This window comes from Pseudorasbora parva, chromosome 16 (genome assembly GCF_024679245.1).
Source record: "Pseudorasbora parva isolate DD20220531a chromosome 16, ASM2467924v1, whole genome shotgun sequence".
Lineage (NCBI taxonomy): Eukaryota > Metazoa > Chordata > Actinopteri > Cypriniformes > Gobionidae > Pseudorasbora > Pseudorasbora parva.
Window position 1 is genome coordinate 43,187,770 of NC_090187.1, and position 20,734 is coordinate 43,208,503.

At 39.9% G+C, this 20,734-nt stretch overlaps 1 protein-coding gene across 3 annotated transcripts in view; it reads left to right on the plus strand.

Moving 5' to 3' along the window:
- The window catches only part of LOC137043055 (transcription initiation factor TFIID subunit 4), a 136,052-nt gene that overhangs the window by 41,957 nt on the left and 73,361 nt on the right, over positions 1-20,734 (plus strand). For all 3 annotated transcript variants that reach the window (XM_067419116.1, XM_067419117.1, XM_067419118.1), the window contains 3 exons: positions 4,576-4,745; positions 13,130-13,260; positions 16,241-16,366. In XM_067419116.1, coding sequence (XP_067275217.1) covers positions 4,576-4,745; positions 13,130-13,260; positions 16,241-16,366 — 427 coding nt within the window. The remainder of the gene's footprint in view (positions 1-4,575; positions 4,746-13,129; positions 13,261-16,240; positions 16,367-20,734) is intronic.

The window sequence follows — 20,734 nt, forward strand, 5'->3', positions numbered from 1 at the left end:
CCAGGGGGTCAGTGTCAGAAACAGAGGTACAGACGCGGATGTAAATCAGAGTGGAGCTGGGTGAACTTTGACCTCTGTGACCGTAGCGATGAAGTTTTCAGCAGCGCCCCGGGCGCAGGAAACTCCACGCTGCTCTCCTGCTAATGTGCCGTAATTAGGACACTGTTGCCAAGGCAACGGGCAAAAGGGAGAGTAATGATTGGGTGAAAAAGCTGCCAGTCACACGGATGGAATGTGCCACACTTGCCTCAAAACGACAACATTCCGATAGAACATTAACTTTCATTTACAGTTTTCAGTTTTCAGTTGTTTTAGTTTGTTTTCATTTTATTTTTTAACTTTATTTTTCAGTTTTCAGTTTTAGTCATTTTAAATCCCATCCATCCATCCATCCATCCATCCATCCATCCATCCATCCATCCATCCATCCATCCATCCATCCATCCATCCATCATCCATCTTTTCATCTATCCATCCATCCATCCATCCATCCATCCATCCATCCATCCATCCATCCATCCATCCATCCATCCATCCATCCATCCCTCTCTATCCATCCATCATCCATCTTTTCATCTATCCATCCCTCTCTATCCATCCATAATCCATCTTTTCATCCATCCCTCTATCTTTTCATCCATCCCTCTCTATCCATCCATCATCCATCTTTTCATCCATCCATCCATCCCTCTCGATCCATCCATCATCCATCTTTTCATCCATCCATCCATCCATCCCTCTCTATCCATCCATCTTTTCATCCATCCCTCTATCTTTTCATCCATCCCTCTCTATCCATCCATCTTTTCATCCATCCCTCTATCTTTTCATCCATCCCTCTCTATCCATCCATCATCCATCTTTTCATCCATCCATCCATCTATCTCTATCCATCCATCATCCATCTTTTAATCCATCCCTCTATCTTTTCATTCAACCCTCTGTTCATCCCTCCATATATTCTTTTTTCTATTCATATTTTCATCCATGCCTCCACTGTTCATTCATCCATTTATTCATCCATCCATTCATCATTCTATTAATCTTTTTATCCATCCATCCCTCTCCATCCATTCTTCTATTCATCTTTTCATCATCCCTCTCTATTCATACACCCATCTATCCTTCCTTCTATTCATCTTTTCATCCATCCATCCATCCATCCATCCATCCATCCATCCATCCATCCATCCATCCATCCATCCATCCATCCATCCATCCATCCATCCATTTTTTATTCATCCATCATTCTATTCATCTTTTCATCCATCCCTCTCTATCATCCATCTTTTCATTCATCCCTCTCTATTCATCCATCCATCCATATATCTTTTTTCTGTTATTCTTTTCTTCCATCCCTCTATTTGTTCATCCAACTATCCATTCATCACTCTATTCATCTTTTTATCCATCCATCCATCCATCCATCCATCCATCCATCCATCCATCCATCCATCCATCCATCCATCCATCCATCTTTTCACCCATCCGTCTATCTGCTCATTCATCTATCTATTTATCCATCCATCATTCTATTCATCCATCCATCCATCCATCATTACAGTAATGAAACTAATTGTTAACAAAATAATGTCATAAAATATTTGTCATATCTATGTTTTTATTTCCTGCACATTCCCGTTCTGTTCATAATACATGTGATGTACACGGATAGTTGACAAATAAAATATCTGAGAGCTTCACTTAGTTATTATTTAACCCTCCTGGTACCCTCAAATCTAGTAAAAAAGTATGTCCCTATCACTCTTAGAAGAAAAGGTTCTATCGGTGCTACGTTTTTGGAACCCTTAAACGGTTATATATAGAAGTATAGTTGAGTATACTCCAAAGACCCTTTTATGCTAAAAGGATTCTATAATGACAAGAGAGAACCCTTTTGACACTTTGACAAAAGCATACTTAAGCATAGAATGCTTTTGGGAAACGCAGCCCTGGTCCTCTCTCATCTTCCACTATCTTTGCTCCTCCTTTTATACTCCCGTCACTCCGCCGTGGAGAGACAAGACCGGTGTGTCGCGCAGCTGCCGCTTATCACTCGCCACCGGCCCGCTCTCACGGTCCCTCGCCTTGCGATTGCATAATACAAGACACAAAATACTACTTAAATCATTACTATGACTTTCAAACTTTTTACAAAACTACACCATTTAAACCACCATAAGGGGAAAACATGCTGTGTATTTTGAGCTATTTGTGTTGCCGTAGTTTGCTTTAGAGCTCAAGCAATGCTGGATAATGTAGTCTTCCAGTGAGAGCAGGCGGTAACAAAACGTGTGTATGCAGTCTATGATAAACGACACAAAGAATATTTCCATCTGCCTGTCTTGTTTGTGAAAAAGTGTCCAACAGGGTCAATAATTGCGTATGAAAGTGTTTGTGCAATCCACATGCAAATTAACTTGGTCAGTTGGTCGCAACTTGCGACCTAAGTGTGACTCGATCCCAAGTCGAATACTCGAGTTTCCATCTCTGAAAAAGTCAATCGAATATTTGAGGGAAAATTGACCACAAAGACAAAGGGTTAATATATATATATATATATGACAAATAATTTATATGTGTTTCATTTTTATTTTTATGTTGATCTAAAAATGTAGGCAAGTTTAAGTTAAAATGAATATTTTATAATTTCGGTGCTCTAACTGGCCACCATTACTTTTACGTTACAAAAATACTTTTTAATGTAGTTCAAGTAGTTTTATGTGTGGGTGTAAACATCAGTGGCTGATTGGCGAATATCAAGTGCTTAGAATATGCATATATGTGTTGATAAGTACTCTATAGCCCTATTCGGACGGTAATTGTTTCTCATGTGGACGCCCGTAAAAATTAATTTGCATGCCACCTCAGTGATAAAACTCATGCAGTCGGATGGCATTTTTTTTGCGGTGGAGGAGCGAGTTTTGTGATCCCACCTGGGAAACACTGCTCACAAATGATTGTCTGCTGTAAAAATGTTATATGCTTGGAGGGAATAATAAAATCATATTTTATTTAATAATTTATCAATTATTTAAATCTCCTGTTTTTTTTTAAAAAAGATGTAATTTTAATATTCAAATAAAGATTCAAACGATTATGAATCAATTAATCGATCAATGATTTGGATCGCCAATGTCACACGAATCCGAATCACTGAACGATTCACTGATTCATAGCCGTTTGAATCTTTATTTGAGGTTTGAAAACAAGCAAGGAAGAGAAGACAATGCTGAATAATTTTTGTTATTTTTGGACCCAAATGTATTTTGGATGCTTCAAGAGACTCTAATTAACCCACTGATGTCTCATATGGACTACTGTGATGATGTTTTTATTCCCTTTCTGGACATGGAGGACAGTATAGTGTGCATACACTTGCATACGCTCTCGGACTAAATATAAAATATCTTAAACTGTGTGTGAAGATGAACGGAGGTCTTACGGGTGTGGAACGACATTAGGGGGAGAAGTTAATGACATACATTTAATTTTTGGGTGAACTAACCCTTTAAACTTAGGCCTAGTCCACACGTACACGGGTATTTTTATTACCGGAGTTTTTCCTCCTCCGTTTTAAAAAAACAATCGCATCCACACAAGCACGGTTTTAAAAAAAATTCTGTCCACATGAGAACGCAAAACTACGCTATGATTGGCTGCCTGATTTCCACATGGGTCCCATTCACTGCACCGATGCACATTACACTGACTGAGGGATGCCATGGGCTCAAGTGAAACACTTCCTACAAGTTCCTTTGCTTTGGACTCAGTGACAGGTAACTGTATACACAGGTGCAGGGCCGAAGTGGACTGTAATAGCTTCACACACTTGCTTACTATTTTGTATTATTGCATTCTGGCGCCTTTGTTCTGCCATACAATGAAATAACTGAACATGTATTTGTAGGATATACATGTGATAAGCGCTGTTAGTAGAGTCCACCGCCTAGACTCGACTCACTTAACAAATAATTCACATGTATTGGACATGTATTGGAGAACAAATAATTCACATGTATTGGGCATGTACAAAAGGAGATGTGGAAAATCTGATATCAAACAAAGGAGAGAACGGCGCGCACTTCAATTTAAAAAGCCGAAATCTCCGGTTTCACCATCTACACGACAACGCTGTAACCGGAGTTTCTAAAAATCTTCACCCTGGCCGGAGTTTTCAAAAAAGTCTGGTTTTAGTAACCGGATACAGCGTTTGCGTGTGGACGAACAGCCAAACCGCGTAGGAAAAGCTGCGGTTTTGAAAATACCCGTGTTCGTGTGGACAGGGCCTTAGAGTGGAAGCTCGCATGTGCAGTCGGACGGCAATTAAATCACCACACGACCTTGATGTGTGTCTAAATACAGTAGATAATTCGGCCAGGGATTTTCACGCGGGTGGTGGGAGAAAAACACTGACATTCTGGATTCAGACGGCAATAAAATCGCAGACTTTCCCCTGTAAATGATGAAAATACCTTACGACCCCACGAGAAACAATTACCGTCCGAATAGGGCTTATGTAAGTAAGACAATGTGCTGTGAGATCAGACTTCTGATTTTTGTCTTTCATTTCAGAGACGACGATGACATTAACGATGTGGCGTCTATGGCCGGCGTGAACCTCAACGAAGAGAGCGCTCGTATTCTAGCGACCAACTCTGAGCTTGTGGGAACACAGATCCGCTCCTGTAGAGACGAGGCCTTCCTGCCGCCAGGTCTGTTACACCGGCGGATACTGGAAACAGGTAGAGTATCTCCATGTTAATATATTTCAGATGTTTACAGTGCTAAATATATGTTTAGATGAGTATAAAAAGCTCTCACAAGGACACTTAAACCCGTCCTGTTGTTCTGTGATGATATGGAGTTATTCTGGAGAGCCTGGAGCTTTTAAACGTTCTCTGTTCTTGTAAATGTAGGCCAGTCCACGGTCGCTTTGGGCCACCAGGAGTGTGTGGTGTGTCCTTAATGTTCCACCAAACTCTCACTGTATCAGAATTGTGTTGACCATTTTAATTGTTGTCCCCAGTAGAACACACTATTTACATTTGTGGTTTAGATCTTAAACTGTTTTCACGTTGCTAAAGAGGTCAAAACATGGAAAAAATGTCAGTCAATTACCACAGAAAAATGTCCGACTTATCCTTCTGTGTTCGTGTAAATAACAAAAAGAAAAGCACTTTACAAGAGGCACTTATAATGAAAGCTGAATGTTTCTTTGCCTGGATTTGCATCATATCCGCATTATCTGTCAACATGTTTATTTAACCTCGAACATTCCTCAACAGATGCTAGAATATACACTACCATTTAAAGGTTACATGCTACAAATGTTTCTTGATCATCAGATCCTCATCTGAGAATGATTAGTGAAGGATCATGTGACACTGAAGACTGGAGTAATGATGATAAATTCAGCTTTCATCACTGGATATAAATTACTTCACTATATATTCACATAGAAAACAATTATTTTAAATTGTAATATTTCAAAAAAATGTACTGGATTTTTGATCAAATAAATGCAGCTTTGGTAAGCAGTAGATACGTTTTTCAAAAACATATTTTTTTTAATGGTATTGAATGTGTAGAAAATGTGGTTTTATCTTTTTGGTTTTTTGGTTTCTTCATTCTTATATCGAGCTGTAGGCTGACGTTCAGGTGGATTGTTCCCAAAACCTTTATTTAAAGTGGTCATGAACTGCATTGTTTTATTGTTTTATAATGTTTCCTGGGGTGCACTTTATTCTGTTAGCATGATTTTAACATCAAATACTTTCATAATTTAGAAATAAAAAGCATTTTTCCGACCCTGATTTATCCTCTGATTTGAATGCTCTGTTTAAAGGGGCGTGTCTTCTGTGAGATTTCAGTGTAAACGCCCACTGCTGTGATTGGCTGACATCTCTGCATATGAAATAGCTAGTATTACATGTGAACTCTCTCAAAAATGTACAGCACGTTTTTACTATTACAGCTCTCACGGTTAACCAATGAAAAGTGTTGATTATAGCATTATATTTAGATCTATATCATTATATTTAGATTGTGGCATGAAAAGTTGCAGTAATGAGCATTTTAGCCAATCACAGACATTGCGAGCGCTATGATCTTGTCATTTGTGCACACTAACGAGTGTTTTCATCATAACTAACAGTGCAAACACAATCTAAATAAGAGATTCGTTGATTATAACGGGAGGTTTGGTGCGAGTCCAGAACTCAGTCACTGATAGACTCGCTCTGTTTGATTGACAGCTCCAGTGATTGTAAAGTGAGGGTTCTTCGCTTTCTATATATAATTTAATCCCAGTTTTAAAGGTGCACTATGCAACTTTCCGTCCACTGGAGGGTGCCTATTCTAAACAAAGGCGTAGTTTGATGACGCCAAGTGTGAGCGCAGTATCTTGGGACATGTGGTCTTCACCTCACAGCCGGTGGAAAATAGGACTGGGGCAGAAATCATGTTCATGGATGCGGTTATTAACGTTACTGTAGAGAAGCAGAGCAGGAGCGAGTGTTGAGGAGCTGAGCGAGGCCGCTGGAGAGATTATTACACAAATACCAGCGATTACCAGGACTTTTATCATGACGGGACGGGACAATTCTCCGGGCGCTTGCACTGATCCGCTCTTCCGGTTATGATTATGAGGTAGAGCAGCTCTGTTTATCATATTAGATACATTTAAGTGTGTTGAAAATGATGTTCTGACGTTCCTCCGTGCGTTCACTTGTTCACACTGCTAAGAGTAAAGCGCTCCTGCCAAATAAAAGCCGAAACCGAGGGTAGCGCAGATATGACTCGATTGACAGGCGACTCCCTCAAACGCTATGCTGACACGTCCCGGTCCTGAGTTAAAATAGCAATTTTCTCACAATTTACAAATAGTTGGAAACATTTGGGGTATTGTAGGTACTCAACTGAACAAAATATATAACACTGGCCTAGTGGTTTTTAGATATTTTACTGCAAAAATACTATATAGTGCACCTTTAAGTAACAGATTGTTTTCATCCTACTAAGAGAAACAATGTGAAGTTGAGCGTTTAGTCACTGGTTTGATTTACTGACACACAGACACAGATCATCTGACTGTACATGAATCAGAAATCACTGATCTCAGATCAGGCGTTAGAATGAACACGGTTACTCACATGTTGTGGCATTACAGTCGAGCCCATATCTTAAAAGTCAGTTGGCAAAACCTTCGCCGAAATTGCAACAGATTTTATTTTTGGCTGCTCTTCTCTCCTCGTCATCTCACTAACATGCCAGTGGGCGGGGCCTAAGTTGCAATGATTTAGACGTTGATCTTCTTCTGCAGAGGCTGTCTTTGGACTGACAAGGAAGCTTTCAGTTCTGAAACTTACAGGATATTATTATAGTATGATAACCTCTTGTATGTCAAAAGCTCAAGGAATATTATATTTCTCAGTTCATGACCCATTTCAAACAGCCTCATTTGATTCTCCTTATGTGATTTGCTTTGTATAGTTTACAAATGACATGCCACATCATCTCAGATAAGTCAAGCTGATTTACTGATAAATAAAGGAGGGTTTCTCTCACTTGATGCAACATTTTCAGACTAGAATCTTCTGGGTTGTAAAAAGGACGTAGAAAGTTATTTCCTCACAAACTAGTTTAAACTTGCACTTGTTCTGTCACCCTCATGTTTGCTACACATTAGATCTCTTAGTTAAGAGTCAGAAGCCTAAGGCTATCTGTTTTACCGCATGTTAGCGTTGGCATAGAGCTGTCGCTGGGAGCGCGCTGTGCATTAGAAACGTGTAATTTTTCTCAGAGGTGCAGGAGTGTGTGTAGGAGGACGAAGCGCCCCCTGCTGGGCCGCGACGGTGTGGTGTGGTGTCGTTGATGGGCTGCTGGAGAACTCGTAGGTGACAGCAAACCAAGGGAGGCACAAATCCTGCCAGCTCGGCTCAATCTGAGAGAAATGCACACACACAACCCAGCAACACTCAATGCACACAAATGCCCTGATTCACCCTCGTACACAAAGATCACATCCATTCTGTCTTTCTTAAACAGTTGTCATGTCTTTTACCTTTAGTCAACATGAATTGCATGCTTTGTGTGTGCATTCCTGCTCATTCAGTAGGGAATGCATAAATGAAAAAACTGCATACTCTGAATGCAATGCAAGTCGCTTTGAATAAAAGCATCTGCCAAATGCATAAATGTAAATATGCTTCACGCATATCACCTTGAGAGGACCAAGACAAAGGCCAAATGAAGACTCCAGCTCTGTCTGTGCAGATTTCTGGTCCACCTGGAGTGTCTCATGTAACCTGTGTCAGATCAGAGTAATTCCACCGACTGAAGCTAGTCTCTTCTGAAAGATTGTTTATAGGTGATGGGGAGGAAAAAGTTGATGACGTTGCATTAAACCTGCATTAAGAGATGTACCAAAGAAATGTATCTTCTGCAAAACCAGTTTGATATTAATATTCTTTTTTTTAATAAGCAACCACCTAGTAACACATAAGCAACCACACAGAATGCGTTATAAACTATCTTGTACACCCTAGAAACCACCTAACAACCACTACAACACCATAGTGGCTGCCTAGTGATGCCCTAGCAACCACCTTGAATAAACTAGCAACACCTAAGCAACCACTCAATGCCCTATAAACCATTTTGAACACTCTAGAAATGACCTAGAAATGACCTAACAACCACTGGAACACCATAATAGCTGCCTAGTGATGCCCTAGCAACACCTAAGCAACCACCCAGAATGCCACATAAACCATCTTGTACACCCTAGAAACCACCTAACAATGCCCTAACAATCACTACAACACCATAGTAGCTGCCTAGTGATGCCCTAGCAACCACCTAGCAACACCTAAGTAACCACTCAGAATGCCCTATAAACAGCTTTGAACACTTTAGAAATACCCTAACAACCACTGGAACTCCATAATAGCTGCCTTGTGATTCCTTAGCAACACCCTAGCAACCACCATACACTATCACCCACCCAGAATGCTCTATAAAACATCTAGAACACTCTAAAAAACAACCTAGCAATGCTCAATTAACCCTACAGAGCTCTTTGCCAGTACCCTAGCAACCACCTAAGAACACCATAGCAACCACCAACATCACTCTATCAACAGGGAGCAAGTAGAAATTCTTCAGTTCATCTAAATCTTTCTTGTGTTTTTTTTAAAGAGCCGTGGCCTTAAGAAACTCCTCGTTTTGACATGTTTTCAGCATTTCTTTTTTACTTGTTCCCTTTTAAGATCTCATTCGGAGTCATTAAGGACACTCTTGGCACGTTTAGCGGCTGATTTAAATAATTGGTGTGATTTACTTAAAATAACAGTGGAAGGAGAACTTATGTTAATAGCAAATTAAAGATGGGGATGTTGTAGATAGAAGTGCTGTGAAGGTTTGCAGCGCTTTTTTAAAACTCCAGCGCTCATTATCCTTTAAAAGTTAAAGTTGTCAACTCGCGTGTTTTTCTTTTCCCATTTTCTCTTTTTCATAGGAAAGAAAACTCCCAAATTGAAACGCCAATCCTCAGTAGCAGTCAGATGAAATACGGACATTTGCTCTTGTTTCTCAGATGCTTCTCCTGATGGAAAGACATTCATAATCTCTTATTTTTCTCACTAATTTCACAGATTAATCTGCAAAGATCTCAATATGAATTCTCATTGAATTCCTCCAAAATCAATGATCTGTGCTGCTATCCGTGTTCATTTTACAGCTCTACATATATTTAGTGTATGACACTGTGAGTGTGTCGAAGAAATTTTAGGAGAAACAACCGAGAAAGAGTTGCTTGTTTAACCCTTGTGGATCCTTAGGGACATTTTTGTTTTTTTCCAATGCTTTTTTCTTTCTTTTTAAATATAATTTTGCCAGTGTTAATGCTTACTACACACATTTCGCCACAGGTGTGTATTTTTATTGGAATTTTGCTATTTCACCCCCATTTCTTTTTGCACTAGGTACACAAAAGGGTTCCTTTCAGGACTTTATACGGACAAAAATGTCCCCATTGGAATCCATTAAAGCCATTTTAATCCCAGTGCCATTTAACCATAAAATGATGCAATCTTTGTTTATAGGTTTTCATTCTGTTGACAAGGCTTCAAAATGTAAATTTGTACTATTCTTTTTACCAGATGTTGCCATTTTTTCAGGTTTGGCTTATAAAGGAAATACTCACTTTATTCATGTTTTCTGCTTCAGCATATTATAAAGAAAATTGGATAAATTATGCAGCTGTAACTGTGTGGGTGTGTTAGTATGGATGTGGTTTGTATGTGTGTAATAAAAAACTGTGTGTGTGTGTGTGTGTGTGTGTGTGTGTGTGTGCTTGTAATATTTGAGAGAGAAAAACTCAACTGTACTGCAAATCACAAATCCAAAGAGTGTGTGCACCAGTGGGATTTTGCTGGCATCTTATAAGGGAAAATGTGGCACCGCGCTCAAACAAAATCTGACTGAAAGCTAATTTTTTGAGATATCAACCTCACATTTGGAACACAACTTTTTTTAGATTTATGGCTTTGATTTTCTTGCAGTTTTAGAGTTCAGCATATCATAAAATATTATTCATAAATAATTTTCATAAACTTAAAGGGATAGTTCATCCCAAAAAATTGAATGTGATTTTTATCTGCTTACCCCCAGTGCATCCAAGATGTAGGTGTGTTTGTTTCTTCAGGAGAACACAAATGAAGATTTTTGACTCCAACCGTTGCTCATATAATACATGTCAATGAGAGTAAAAACCACACAGACATACGAATCCATATGAAACCCTGTGGCTCGTGGTGACACTGATGTCTTAAGACATGAAACGATCGGTTTCTGTGAGAAACACAACAGTATTTGTTTTTTTAACCTCATTTTATTCAATTTCATTGAAGCAGGTCAAAATACCGTAGTGATCATGTTCATATATAAACTCACCTAAAAGATTATTAGGAACGCCTGTTCAATTTCTCATTAATGCAATTATCTAATCATCCAATCACATGGCAGTTGCTTCAATGCATTTAGGGCTGTGGTCCTGGTCAAGACAATCTTCTGAACTTCAAACTGAATGTCAGAATGGGAAAGAAAGGGGATTTAAGCCGTTTTGAGCGTGGCATGGTTGTTGGTGCCAGACGGGCCGGTCTGGGTATTTCACAATCTGCTCAGTTACTGGGATTTTCACACACAACCATTTCTAGGGTTTACAAAGAATGGTGTGAAAAGGGAAACACATCCAGTATGCAGCAGTCCTGTGGGAGAAAATGCCTTGTTGATGCACGAGGTCAGAGGAGAATGGGCCGACTGATTCAAGCTGATAGAAGAGCAACTTTGACTGAAATAACCACTCGTTACAACCGAGGTATGCAGCAAAGCATTTGTGAAGCCACAACACACACAACCTTGAGGCGGATGGGCTACAACAATAGAAGAAGACCCCACCGGGTACCACTCATCTCCACTACAAATAGGAAAAAGAGGCGACAATTTGCACGAGCTCACCAAAATTGGACAGTTGAAGGCGGGAAAACTGTTGCCTGGTCTGATGAGTCTCGATTTCTGTTGAGACATTCAGATGGTAGAGTCAGAATTTGGCATAAACTGAATGAGAACATGGATCCATCATGCCTTGTTACCACTGCGCAGGCTGGTGGTGGTGGTGTAATGGTGTGGGGGATGTTTTCTTGCAACACTTTAGGCCCCTTAGTGCCAATTGGGCATCGTTTAAATGCCACGGCCTACCTGAGCATTGTTTCTGATCATGTCCATCCCTTTATGACCACCATGTACTCATCCTCTGATGGCTACTTCCAGCAGGATAATGCACCATGTCACAAAGCTCGAATCATTTCAAACTGGTTTCTTGAACATGACAATGAGTTGACTGTACTAAGGCCCCGATCACACTGAACACACGTTTTTCAGGTTCGAAAATGCGAGGCACACTGCACTGCCTTTTTTGGTAAGCGTTTTTTCATTGAGAAAAGAGCAGTGCGCTGCGTTTTAAAAAAAAAATGTTTCTAGGCAACCGCCGAATCACATCTACTGTCAGTCAAATCAATGTATCGGTCAACACAATGGCCTCTCCATTCATTCGATTGGACAAAAGAAAATAAATGCGATGACGTCGGGCACTTTTCCGCTCAGAGTTGACTTTTTTTAAACTTCATGCGCTTGGAAACGCGCTCTGCCAACCGAAATCCATTCATAAAAGGCGCCTCTCGCTGCAAAAACGCGTTCTGTGTAATCGGGGCCTAAAATGGCCGCCACAGTCACCAGATCTCAACCCAATAGATCATCTTTGGGATGTGGTGGAACGGGAGCTTCGTGCCCTGGATGTGCATCCCAGAAATCTCCATCAACTGCAAGATGCTCTCCTATCAATATGGGCCAACATTTCTAAAGAATGCTTTCAGCACCTTGTTGAATCAATGCCAAGGAGAATTAAGGCAGTTCTGAAGGAGAAAGGGGTCAAACACAGTATTAGTGTGTGCTCCTAATAATCCTTTAGCTGATATTGATTCCTAATTAGTGCCTGCGTGGATGGCACGGATCAGTCGAATGAGGCATCTATGTAAATATATATCTTTAACATTTTTGACTTCAACAATAATCAGCCAAGGGTCTTCTTTAAAATGAGACCAAACTTAAGTTTGTGCTCCCAATATAAAATGTTTTAATGACAGTTTTTGGACATGGACATTTTTGGCCTCTATGGACCTATGTGTAACTTTTTTTTTTAATTGATGCACAAGGATTAAGTCTCCTGAGCTCTTCTGGGTGGTTGGATCAGGTTTTCTGACCTTCCAAACCACAGAGGCTCATCCAAACTCATTTTTCAGAAATCTCAGGAAATCAGGTTTGAAAACGAGCCACAGAAGCAGAAAAACTTCTCAGCATATTTGTGTTTTAAGTACAGGTCGTGTCAGTTCACCATAACAACCCTTTATTTTCTCAACACACATTGGACCTTTTTGTGGAGGATTTATAAGATAGGACAGATGTAATTTTCTTTGCTGAACTTCCTTCCAAACATCTGCGTGGTGATGATGTGTTTTGTTTGATTACTGATATTTTCATAACATCTGCATCTGCGTCTTTCTTGTTTCAGCTAAGAAGTTTGGAGTGACGGATGTACCGCTGGAGGCTGTGAACTTCATTTCTCACGCTACCCAGTCCAGATTACGGACAGTGCTGGAGAAGGTTTCCTCCATCGCCCAGCACAGAATGGACTCGTGTAAGGTACGAGACGAGATCAGTGCTCAAGACAGGCTTTTATTTATATGTGTATTCTGTGCTGCTTTAAATCGTTTTCCTACAAATGACAGAAACACCATTTTAATGTCACAAACACAAACATTGTTTTATTCATCTGCTCACAGCTAAAAAAGTGCAATCATTGAACTTGGAAATAATTTGCTGTTTATCACTTAAAATATCTGCAAGAGAGAAACAATTATTTTATTTAGAAACACTTTACATGCAGTTCTATACAGTATGTTAATATTAGTCATGCATTGGGTTTTTAATCATCTGTTTGTGTATTCAATGCCCTAACAACCACTGGAACACTAGCTGCTGCCTAGTGATAGCCTGGCAACCAACTTGAGAACCACACAGAATGCGGTGTAAACCTTCGTGAACACTCTAGAAGCCACCTAGCAATGCCTTAACAACCACTGGAACAATCTATCAGCTGCCTATTGATGCCCTAGCAACCACCTTGAATACACTTGCAACCACATAGCAACACCTAAGCAACCACCCACAATGCCCTATTAACTATCATGAACACTCTAGAAGCCACCTAGCAATGCCTTAACAACCACGGGAATAATTGAGCAGCTGCCTTTTGATGCCCTAGCTACGCCCTAGCAACCACCTTGAATCCACTTGCAACCACACAGCAACACCTAAGCAACCACCCATAATGCCCTATAAACCACGTGAACACTCTAAAAGCCACCTAGCAATAACTTAACAACCACTTGAACAATCTATCAGCTGCCTATGAATGCCCTAGCAACGCCCTAGCAACCACCTTGAATACACTTGCAATCACATTGCAACTCCTAAGCAACCACCCATAATGCCCTATAAACCATTGTGAACACTCTAGAAGCCACCTAGCAATGCCTTAACCACTGGAACAATTGAGCAGCTGCCTATTGATGCCTTAGCAACCAACTTGAATACACTTGTAACCACCTTCAGCAAGAACCAATGAGGTTCATTCTCGTTTTACACATCACGTTTAAGATTCAGTGAGAACCAATGAGGTTATTCTCGTGTTACGCATCACGTTTGAACTTCAGCGAGAGCCAATGAGGTTCATTCTCGTGTTACGCATCAGGTTTGAGCGTCAGCGAGAGCCAATGAGGTTCATTCTCCTGTTACACACCACGTTTGAGCTTCAGCGGGAACCAATGAGGTTCATTCTCGTGTTACGCATCACGTTTGCGCTTCAGTGAGAACCAATGAGGTTCATTCTCGTGTTACGCATCTTGTTTGAGCTTCAGCGAGAGCCAATGAGGTTCATTCTGGTGTTACACGCCACGTTTGAGCTTCAGCGAGAGCCAATGAGGTTCATTCTCCTGTTACACGCCACGTTTGAGCTTCAGCGAGAGCCAATGAGGTTCATTCTCCTGTTACACGCCACGTTTGAGCTTCAGTGAGAACCAATGAGGTTCGTTCACGTGTTACGCATCACGTTTGAGCTTCAGTGAGAACCAATGAGGTTCATTCTCCTGTTACACGCCACGTTTGAGCTTCAGCGGGAACCAATGAGGTTCATTCTCGTGTTACGCATCACGTTTGCGCTTCAGTGAGAACCAATGAGGTTCATTCTCCTGTTACACGCCACGTTTGAGCTTCAGCGGGAACCAATGAGGTTCATTCTCGTGTTACACATCACGTTTGAGCTTCAGTGAGAACCAATGAGGTTCATTCTCCTGTTACACATCACGTTTGAGCTTCAGTGAGAACCAATGAGGTTCATTCTCGTGTTACACATCATGTTTGAGCTTCAGTGAGAACCAATGAGGTTCATTCTCGTGTTACACATCATGTTTGAGCTTCAGTGAGAACCAATGAGGTTCATTCTCGTGTTACACATCATGTTTGAGCTTCAGTGAGAACCAATGAGGTTCGTTCACGTGTTACGCATCACGTTTGAGCTTCAGCGAGAGGTTTGTTCTTGCTCATCAAGCAGGTTCGGTTGAGCTTCCTTTTATGTTCGCTGATCAATTAATTCTGTTCATCATATAAAGCGATCGTGTCTCTTCAGAAAATTTGGACTAAACTGCTCAATTCATATGGATTAGTTTTACAATCTCTTTATGGTAGTTGCAGAGCTGTAAATTGATGAACAGAAATCTCACTGATTTAATCAAAAAGATGACAGGACGAAAGTCTTACGGGTTTGGAACTACATGATTGTGAGTAATAAACCTTTAACACTCACTATCGTATTGTAAAGTGTTGCTGGAATATACTGCTGTTGAAGTGGAAACTTTTGGGCACATAAATGATAAAGAGACAGAAGCAGCCAGGTAAACAATTCAATATTCAAACCCACAGCCAGAGAGTCCAACACATGCTTTATTCGCACAGAGCAGCGCTCTTTCAAGAGACTCGCATTAACGGGAACCCAAGATGAACAAAACAAGCCAACAAAGGAGGAAAAGCAGGTGGCGGAGCTCTTTAAAAGCTGTTTATTTGTGTACATGGCGAGTAGTTTAACGGAGTGGAAAGCTGTCACGGACGCATGTTTTGTTTTTTTGTTTTTCTGTTTGGTGTGTGTTGTGGCTTTTTTGTTTTGTTGGTTTGCGTCTGCCGCTCTCCGCGCGCTGGTTTATAAATGAGCAGCGTGCGCCCGTGTGAAGAAACTCTGTTGACATCAGCAAAAAACAAGATCGTCCTGACTTCATAGCCAACAAAGGACAGGAGAGATGGAGACAGGGATGAGAGGAGAGACAGGCTTGTCAGAAAATGAAAAGAAGCAGGGATAGCGCAGGAAGTGCACAAAACAATCGAGGTCGCATTCTGAAGTAAACATGTTTTTTGCGTCTGTCCCATAAACTTCCGTCTCACCTGCCTAAGAAGAAGGTTTTCATCACGATTGAGTCACAATAAACACTCATAAATAAGTTAAAATGTGTTTACGAGCATCACAACTTTTGGTTAAACGTCTCATGACCTCTTTCTCTCTGTGTCTCTTCAGGAAGACGAGTGGTACGAGCAGTCGACTGATGTGCGTTCGCAGCTCAAGTTTTTTGAGCAGTTGGAACGGATGGAGAAGCAGAGGAAAGATGAGCGAGAGCGAGAGATACTCCTCCGAGCAGCGAAGGTAATCTCTCACATCTCAGAAAGAAATCCTTCACCTTGCTGCAAACCGGACAAATAAACTCGCTAGATCACACACGCTTATTCATTTTAATATTATTGCATTGAAAGAAAACCAAGTTCACTTTTGTCAGTTCTAAAAATCAATTTCTGGTTAGTGAAATTAGTGGCATCATTAAATTGTATGATGTTAATTTATTGCCATCCTAATCTCTAGATCGATTATTTGGACCAAGAAATAAATGAATATTAAAAATGCAGTGTTTTTTCTCTTTAACCTCAGAGTTTTCCAAACTTGGGTTCATGAATAGATGAAAAGTTAGTTATTAATGAAATCACAAACATGTCAAATTAAAACAAAGAATTAAGTTTAAAATAAAAAGTGGGGAACACTTTAGTATGGGGAACACATATTCACTATTAACTATGACTTTTGCCTCAATAAACTCCTAATTTACTGCTTATTAATAGTTAGTAAGGTAGTTTTTGTAGCATTTAAGTTTAGGTATTGAGTAGGATTAAGGGATGTAGAATAAGGCATTAATATGAGCTTTATAAGTGCTGATAAACAGCCAATATCCTAGTTATATGCACGATAATAAGCAACTAGTTAATATTTATTAACTGAACCTTAAAATAGTGTTACAAAATACTGTTTATCTGCATGTCATGTGGCCTTTAACCGACATCAGAGAACCGTGAACATGCAAATGTGGGGTTAAATTATTGAAATATTAACGTGACGTGAATATGTTAGGTCATATTTAGGGCTTGGCAGACAAGAACGTTCTGGAATTAGATATTTGGTTTTTGGTATCACTTTAGGGTGCAATTCTCACTATGAACTAGATGTTTATCATCATGCTTATTGCTAGGATATTAGCTTTTTATTAGCACTTATAAAGCACATATTAATGCCTTGTTCTGTATGATCATATTCTACATCACTTAATCCTACTTAAAACTACTTTACTAACTATTAATAAGCAGTTATTAGGAGTTTGTTGAGGCAAAAGTCACAGTTAATAGTGAGAATTGGACCATAAACCCTAAAGTGTGACCAGGTTTTTTTAAACACCGCGTTTAGAAGCATCATTCCAGATATTTTGCATTAAATTATGTAAATTTAGTCATTATCAGATGGCTGAATTTTGCAATTATTAAAGTTAGTTGCAAGGACATAGTGTGATTCAAATTCATCTGGGAATCTCCTTGCTTTTTCACTGATGTAAACCTTTAGAGCAGGTGTTACTATAGTTAACGGAAACTAAAACCATATGAAAAGCGCCATTTCCGCTTTTCCAGGAATCATGAGTGTGAGGTAACGCAGCTCTGTTTATCATATCAGACACATCTGAGTGTGTTTAAATGATGTTCTGACGTTACTCTGTGCGTTCACTCAGCAGCTGCTGTGACACTTGTTCACACTGCAGTGAGAGTAAAGCGCTGAATAAAACCGAAACCGAGGGGAACGCAGATATGACGCCATTGACAGGCGACTCCCTCACACGTCCCGGTTCATTGATTAAAATAGCAATTTTCTCACGATTTACAAATAGTTGGAAACATTTAGGATATTTTAAGAACTCAACTGAACCGAAAATATATAACACTAGCCTAGTGTTTTTTGGATATTTTACAGATTTTGTTTTTACATAGTGCACCTTTAAAATGGAAAAATCGAAATATTAGAAAAATATTTAGAGATTCAGAGAGATCTCATTGCTTTAGAGATCCTGGGCCAATGACATTTCAATTTTGGAAAAACAAACAGGACAAATGTCTCTGTAAATCACTCAGAAATCAGAAGCATTCTTGCATAATTTGTTAATTTTAAAGAAATCAAATCACTTTCATTTCTGTGTAAATCATAAAAACATTTGTATGCTTGCATTATTTTGTACTTGCATTGATTTTTGCCAATTTGCACATATTACATTACAGTGATGAAATGGACTGGCAATGGAAATGTACACAATAATGTTTTTATTTACACTGAATCACATTTTTCTTTTATCAATTAGGCCTCATATCTCTGGTGCGCATGCATTGAAAGAGCTCGTCATACTGTGATCGATCAGACATCATCCCATGACTTATCTGAGGATGTGTATATTCGAGCCTTTTTCCCAGCATCCAGTGCGGTGCGTGTGATCCTGGAAGCCCCTGATAACCCCAGACGACGGAGTTTCCAATTAAAGAGGCGATTGCGTCCACTTTGCCCTGCGCCCGTCGCCCGGAGCGCCGCAGTGAAATAGTTCAGCTCGTTTTCGTCATTAATTCATTTAGCTCAGAGACGATGACCCGCCGTAAAGACCCCCTCACAGTCTCGCCTCCCTTCGGCCTAATGCCGTTATTATGCCGTAGCTAGATTATATTTCCGCTGGCCAGCCAAAACGAGACAGTTTAGCTCGTATGCCAGTGTGAATGGCCACGCCGACCTCTGTGACTTTGTGCCGGGGTGGGACGTTATGCAAGCTGAAGTATTGCAGTTGTGAGGGATTTCAACTCCGCTGAAGCCTAAAATGCGATCAGGGAAACATGGTGTGTGTTTTCAGCTCAAAATGAGATCTTAGTGCATAGTTATGGTAGTGTATGAATATTGACAGACAGAACAAACAAATCTTGTTTTATTTTGGGTTTAGATCATTCCGTGGGAACAGAAACCGCTAATCTGCTCCGGTTCGTTTGTGTCCTTGTATTCTCGCTGTGCGTCTTTAAGCTCAGCGTGATTTGACCCCTTAAACATGAACCTACTAAAATAAATCTCATCGTCCATTTCAAAAATGACTGGAGTCTTCAGGGACGAGCGCGAGGGCCAGGGGCCAAACGCATTACTCTCAGCCGAGATAGCGACCAGTACGTGAACCGCCTGATATATTTAAAACCAATTAGCAGCGAGGAAGGGCAGAGTACTGCCGCCCCTCTCCTCGCCGAGAGAGGGTGAGTTAGGAGACATCCTCATGGGGCAAATAAAAAAAGACCAGAGACCTAAACACAAAGCCCTCAGGATCTCTCTCTCTCTCACACACACACACCTCACATGTCTCTCTCTTGCTTTGAAAGAGACAAAATGAGAGGAAATCACACAAGGCCACAAATAAATGCATCAGTAGAAAGATTTATCCTCTCTGACCACACACACACACACACACACACACACACACACACACACACACACACACGCATACACACAGAGACACATATATAAACACGCACACACAGAGACACAAACACACCGAGACACACATACACACCGAGACACACACACACACACACGCATACACAGGCATAAATACACAGAGACACACGGATATAAACATACGTACACAGACACAAACACACAGAGACACATACACACACATACGCACACACTCACACTCATACACACACACAGACACACACAGACACTCACACACAAAGACGCACACACACACACATATACAGACACACACACACACACACACACACACACACGCATGCATACAAACATGCACGCACACTCACGCAAACATACACACACACACCACACACACACACGCACAAGCTCAAAGACATGAAGCAAAGTTTGCATCATCCTGGTTCTCTCAATGGATTTTTTCCATCGGTTTCTGGATTATTACAGAAAATATGATCTGTGACCAACGAACGCTTACGATTCTTACACGTTTTGTTCATCATCCCAGTGAGCAAAAATATGTTGCAAGAATGTTTTACTAAGATTCCTATTAAGTTTTTCTGTATGTTCTCTGAACGTTTAAAGCGTCCAGTTTTTTTCTAAAAATATTAAATATATAAAAATTGCAATAGCAATTAAAAATGCTAAAATTATATTATTATTATTATTATTATTATTTAAAAAAAACTAAATTAAAACAGAATTAAATTTTATATCAACATGGCTATAAAATAATAATAAAAATATATTATTTCTAAATAAAAACAAAACAGAGTTGTATTACTATTCTGCTATTTCACTGTGAAATAAAAAAAGTATTTAAGAAAAATAATAGAATAATATTAATTGTATTGTTTTTCTTAATTTCTTCATTTTCAGATGTTAAACCATCAAACTTTTATTTTGACTGAAAACACAGGAAGTCCTTAAAGCTTGTTGATAAGTTTGTAAAGATTGTGTTTCCAGATGCTTGTTAAAGAGTTCATTCATTGTGAACCGAGTCGCTCTGATACTCTGAGGACACGTGTAAGAAACACTGTATTTATTTATTCACTTCAATCATAGCCTGTGGAAGCAGAGCATATACGTGTGGTCTTCAGACCCCATTAAAGGGATAGTTCACCCAAAAATGAAAATTCTGTCTAAATTCTGTATCAGTTTCTTTCTTCTGCTGAACACAAAAGAAGATATTTT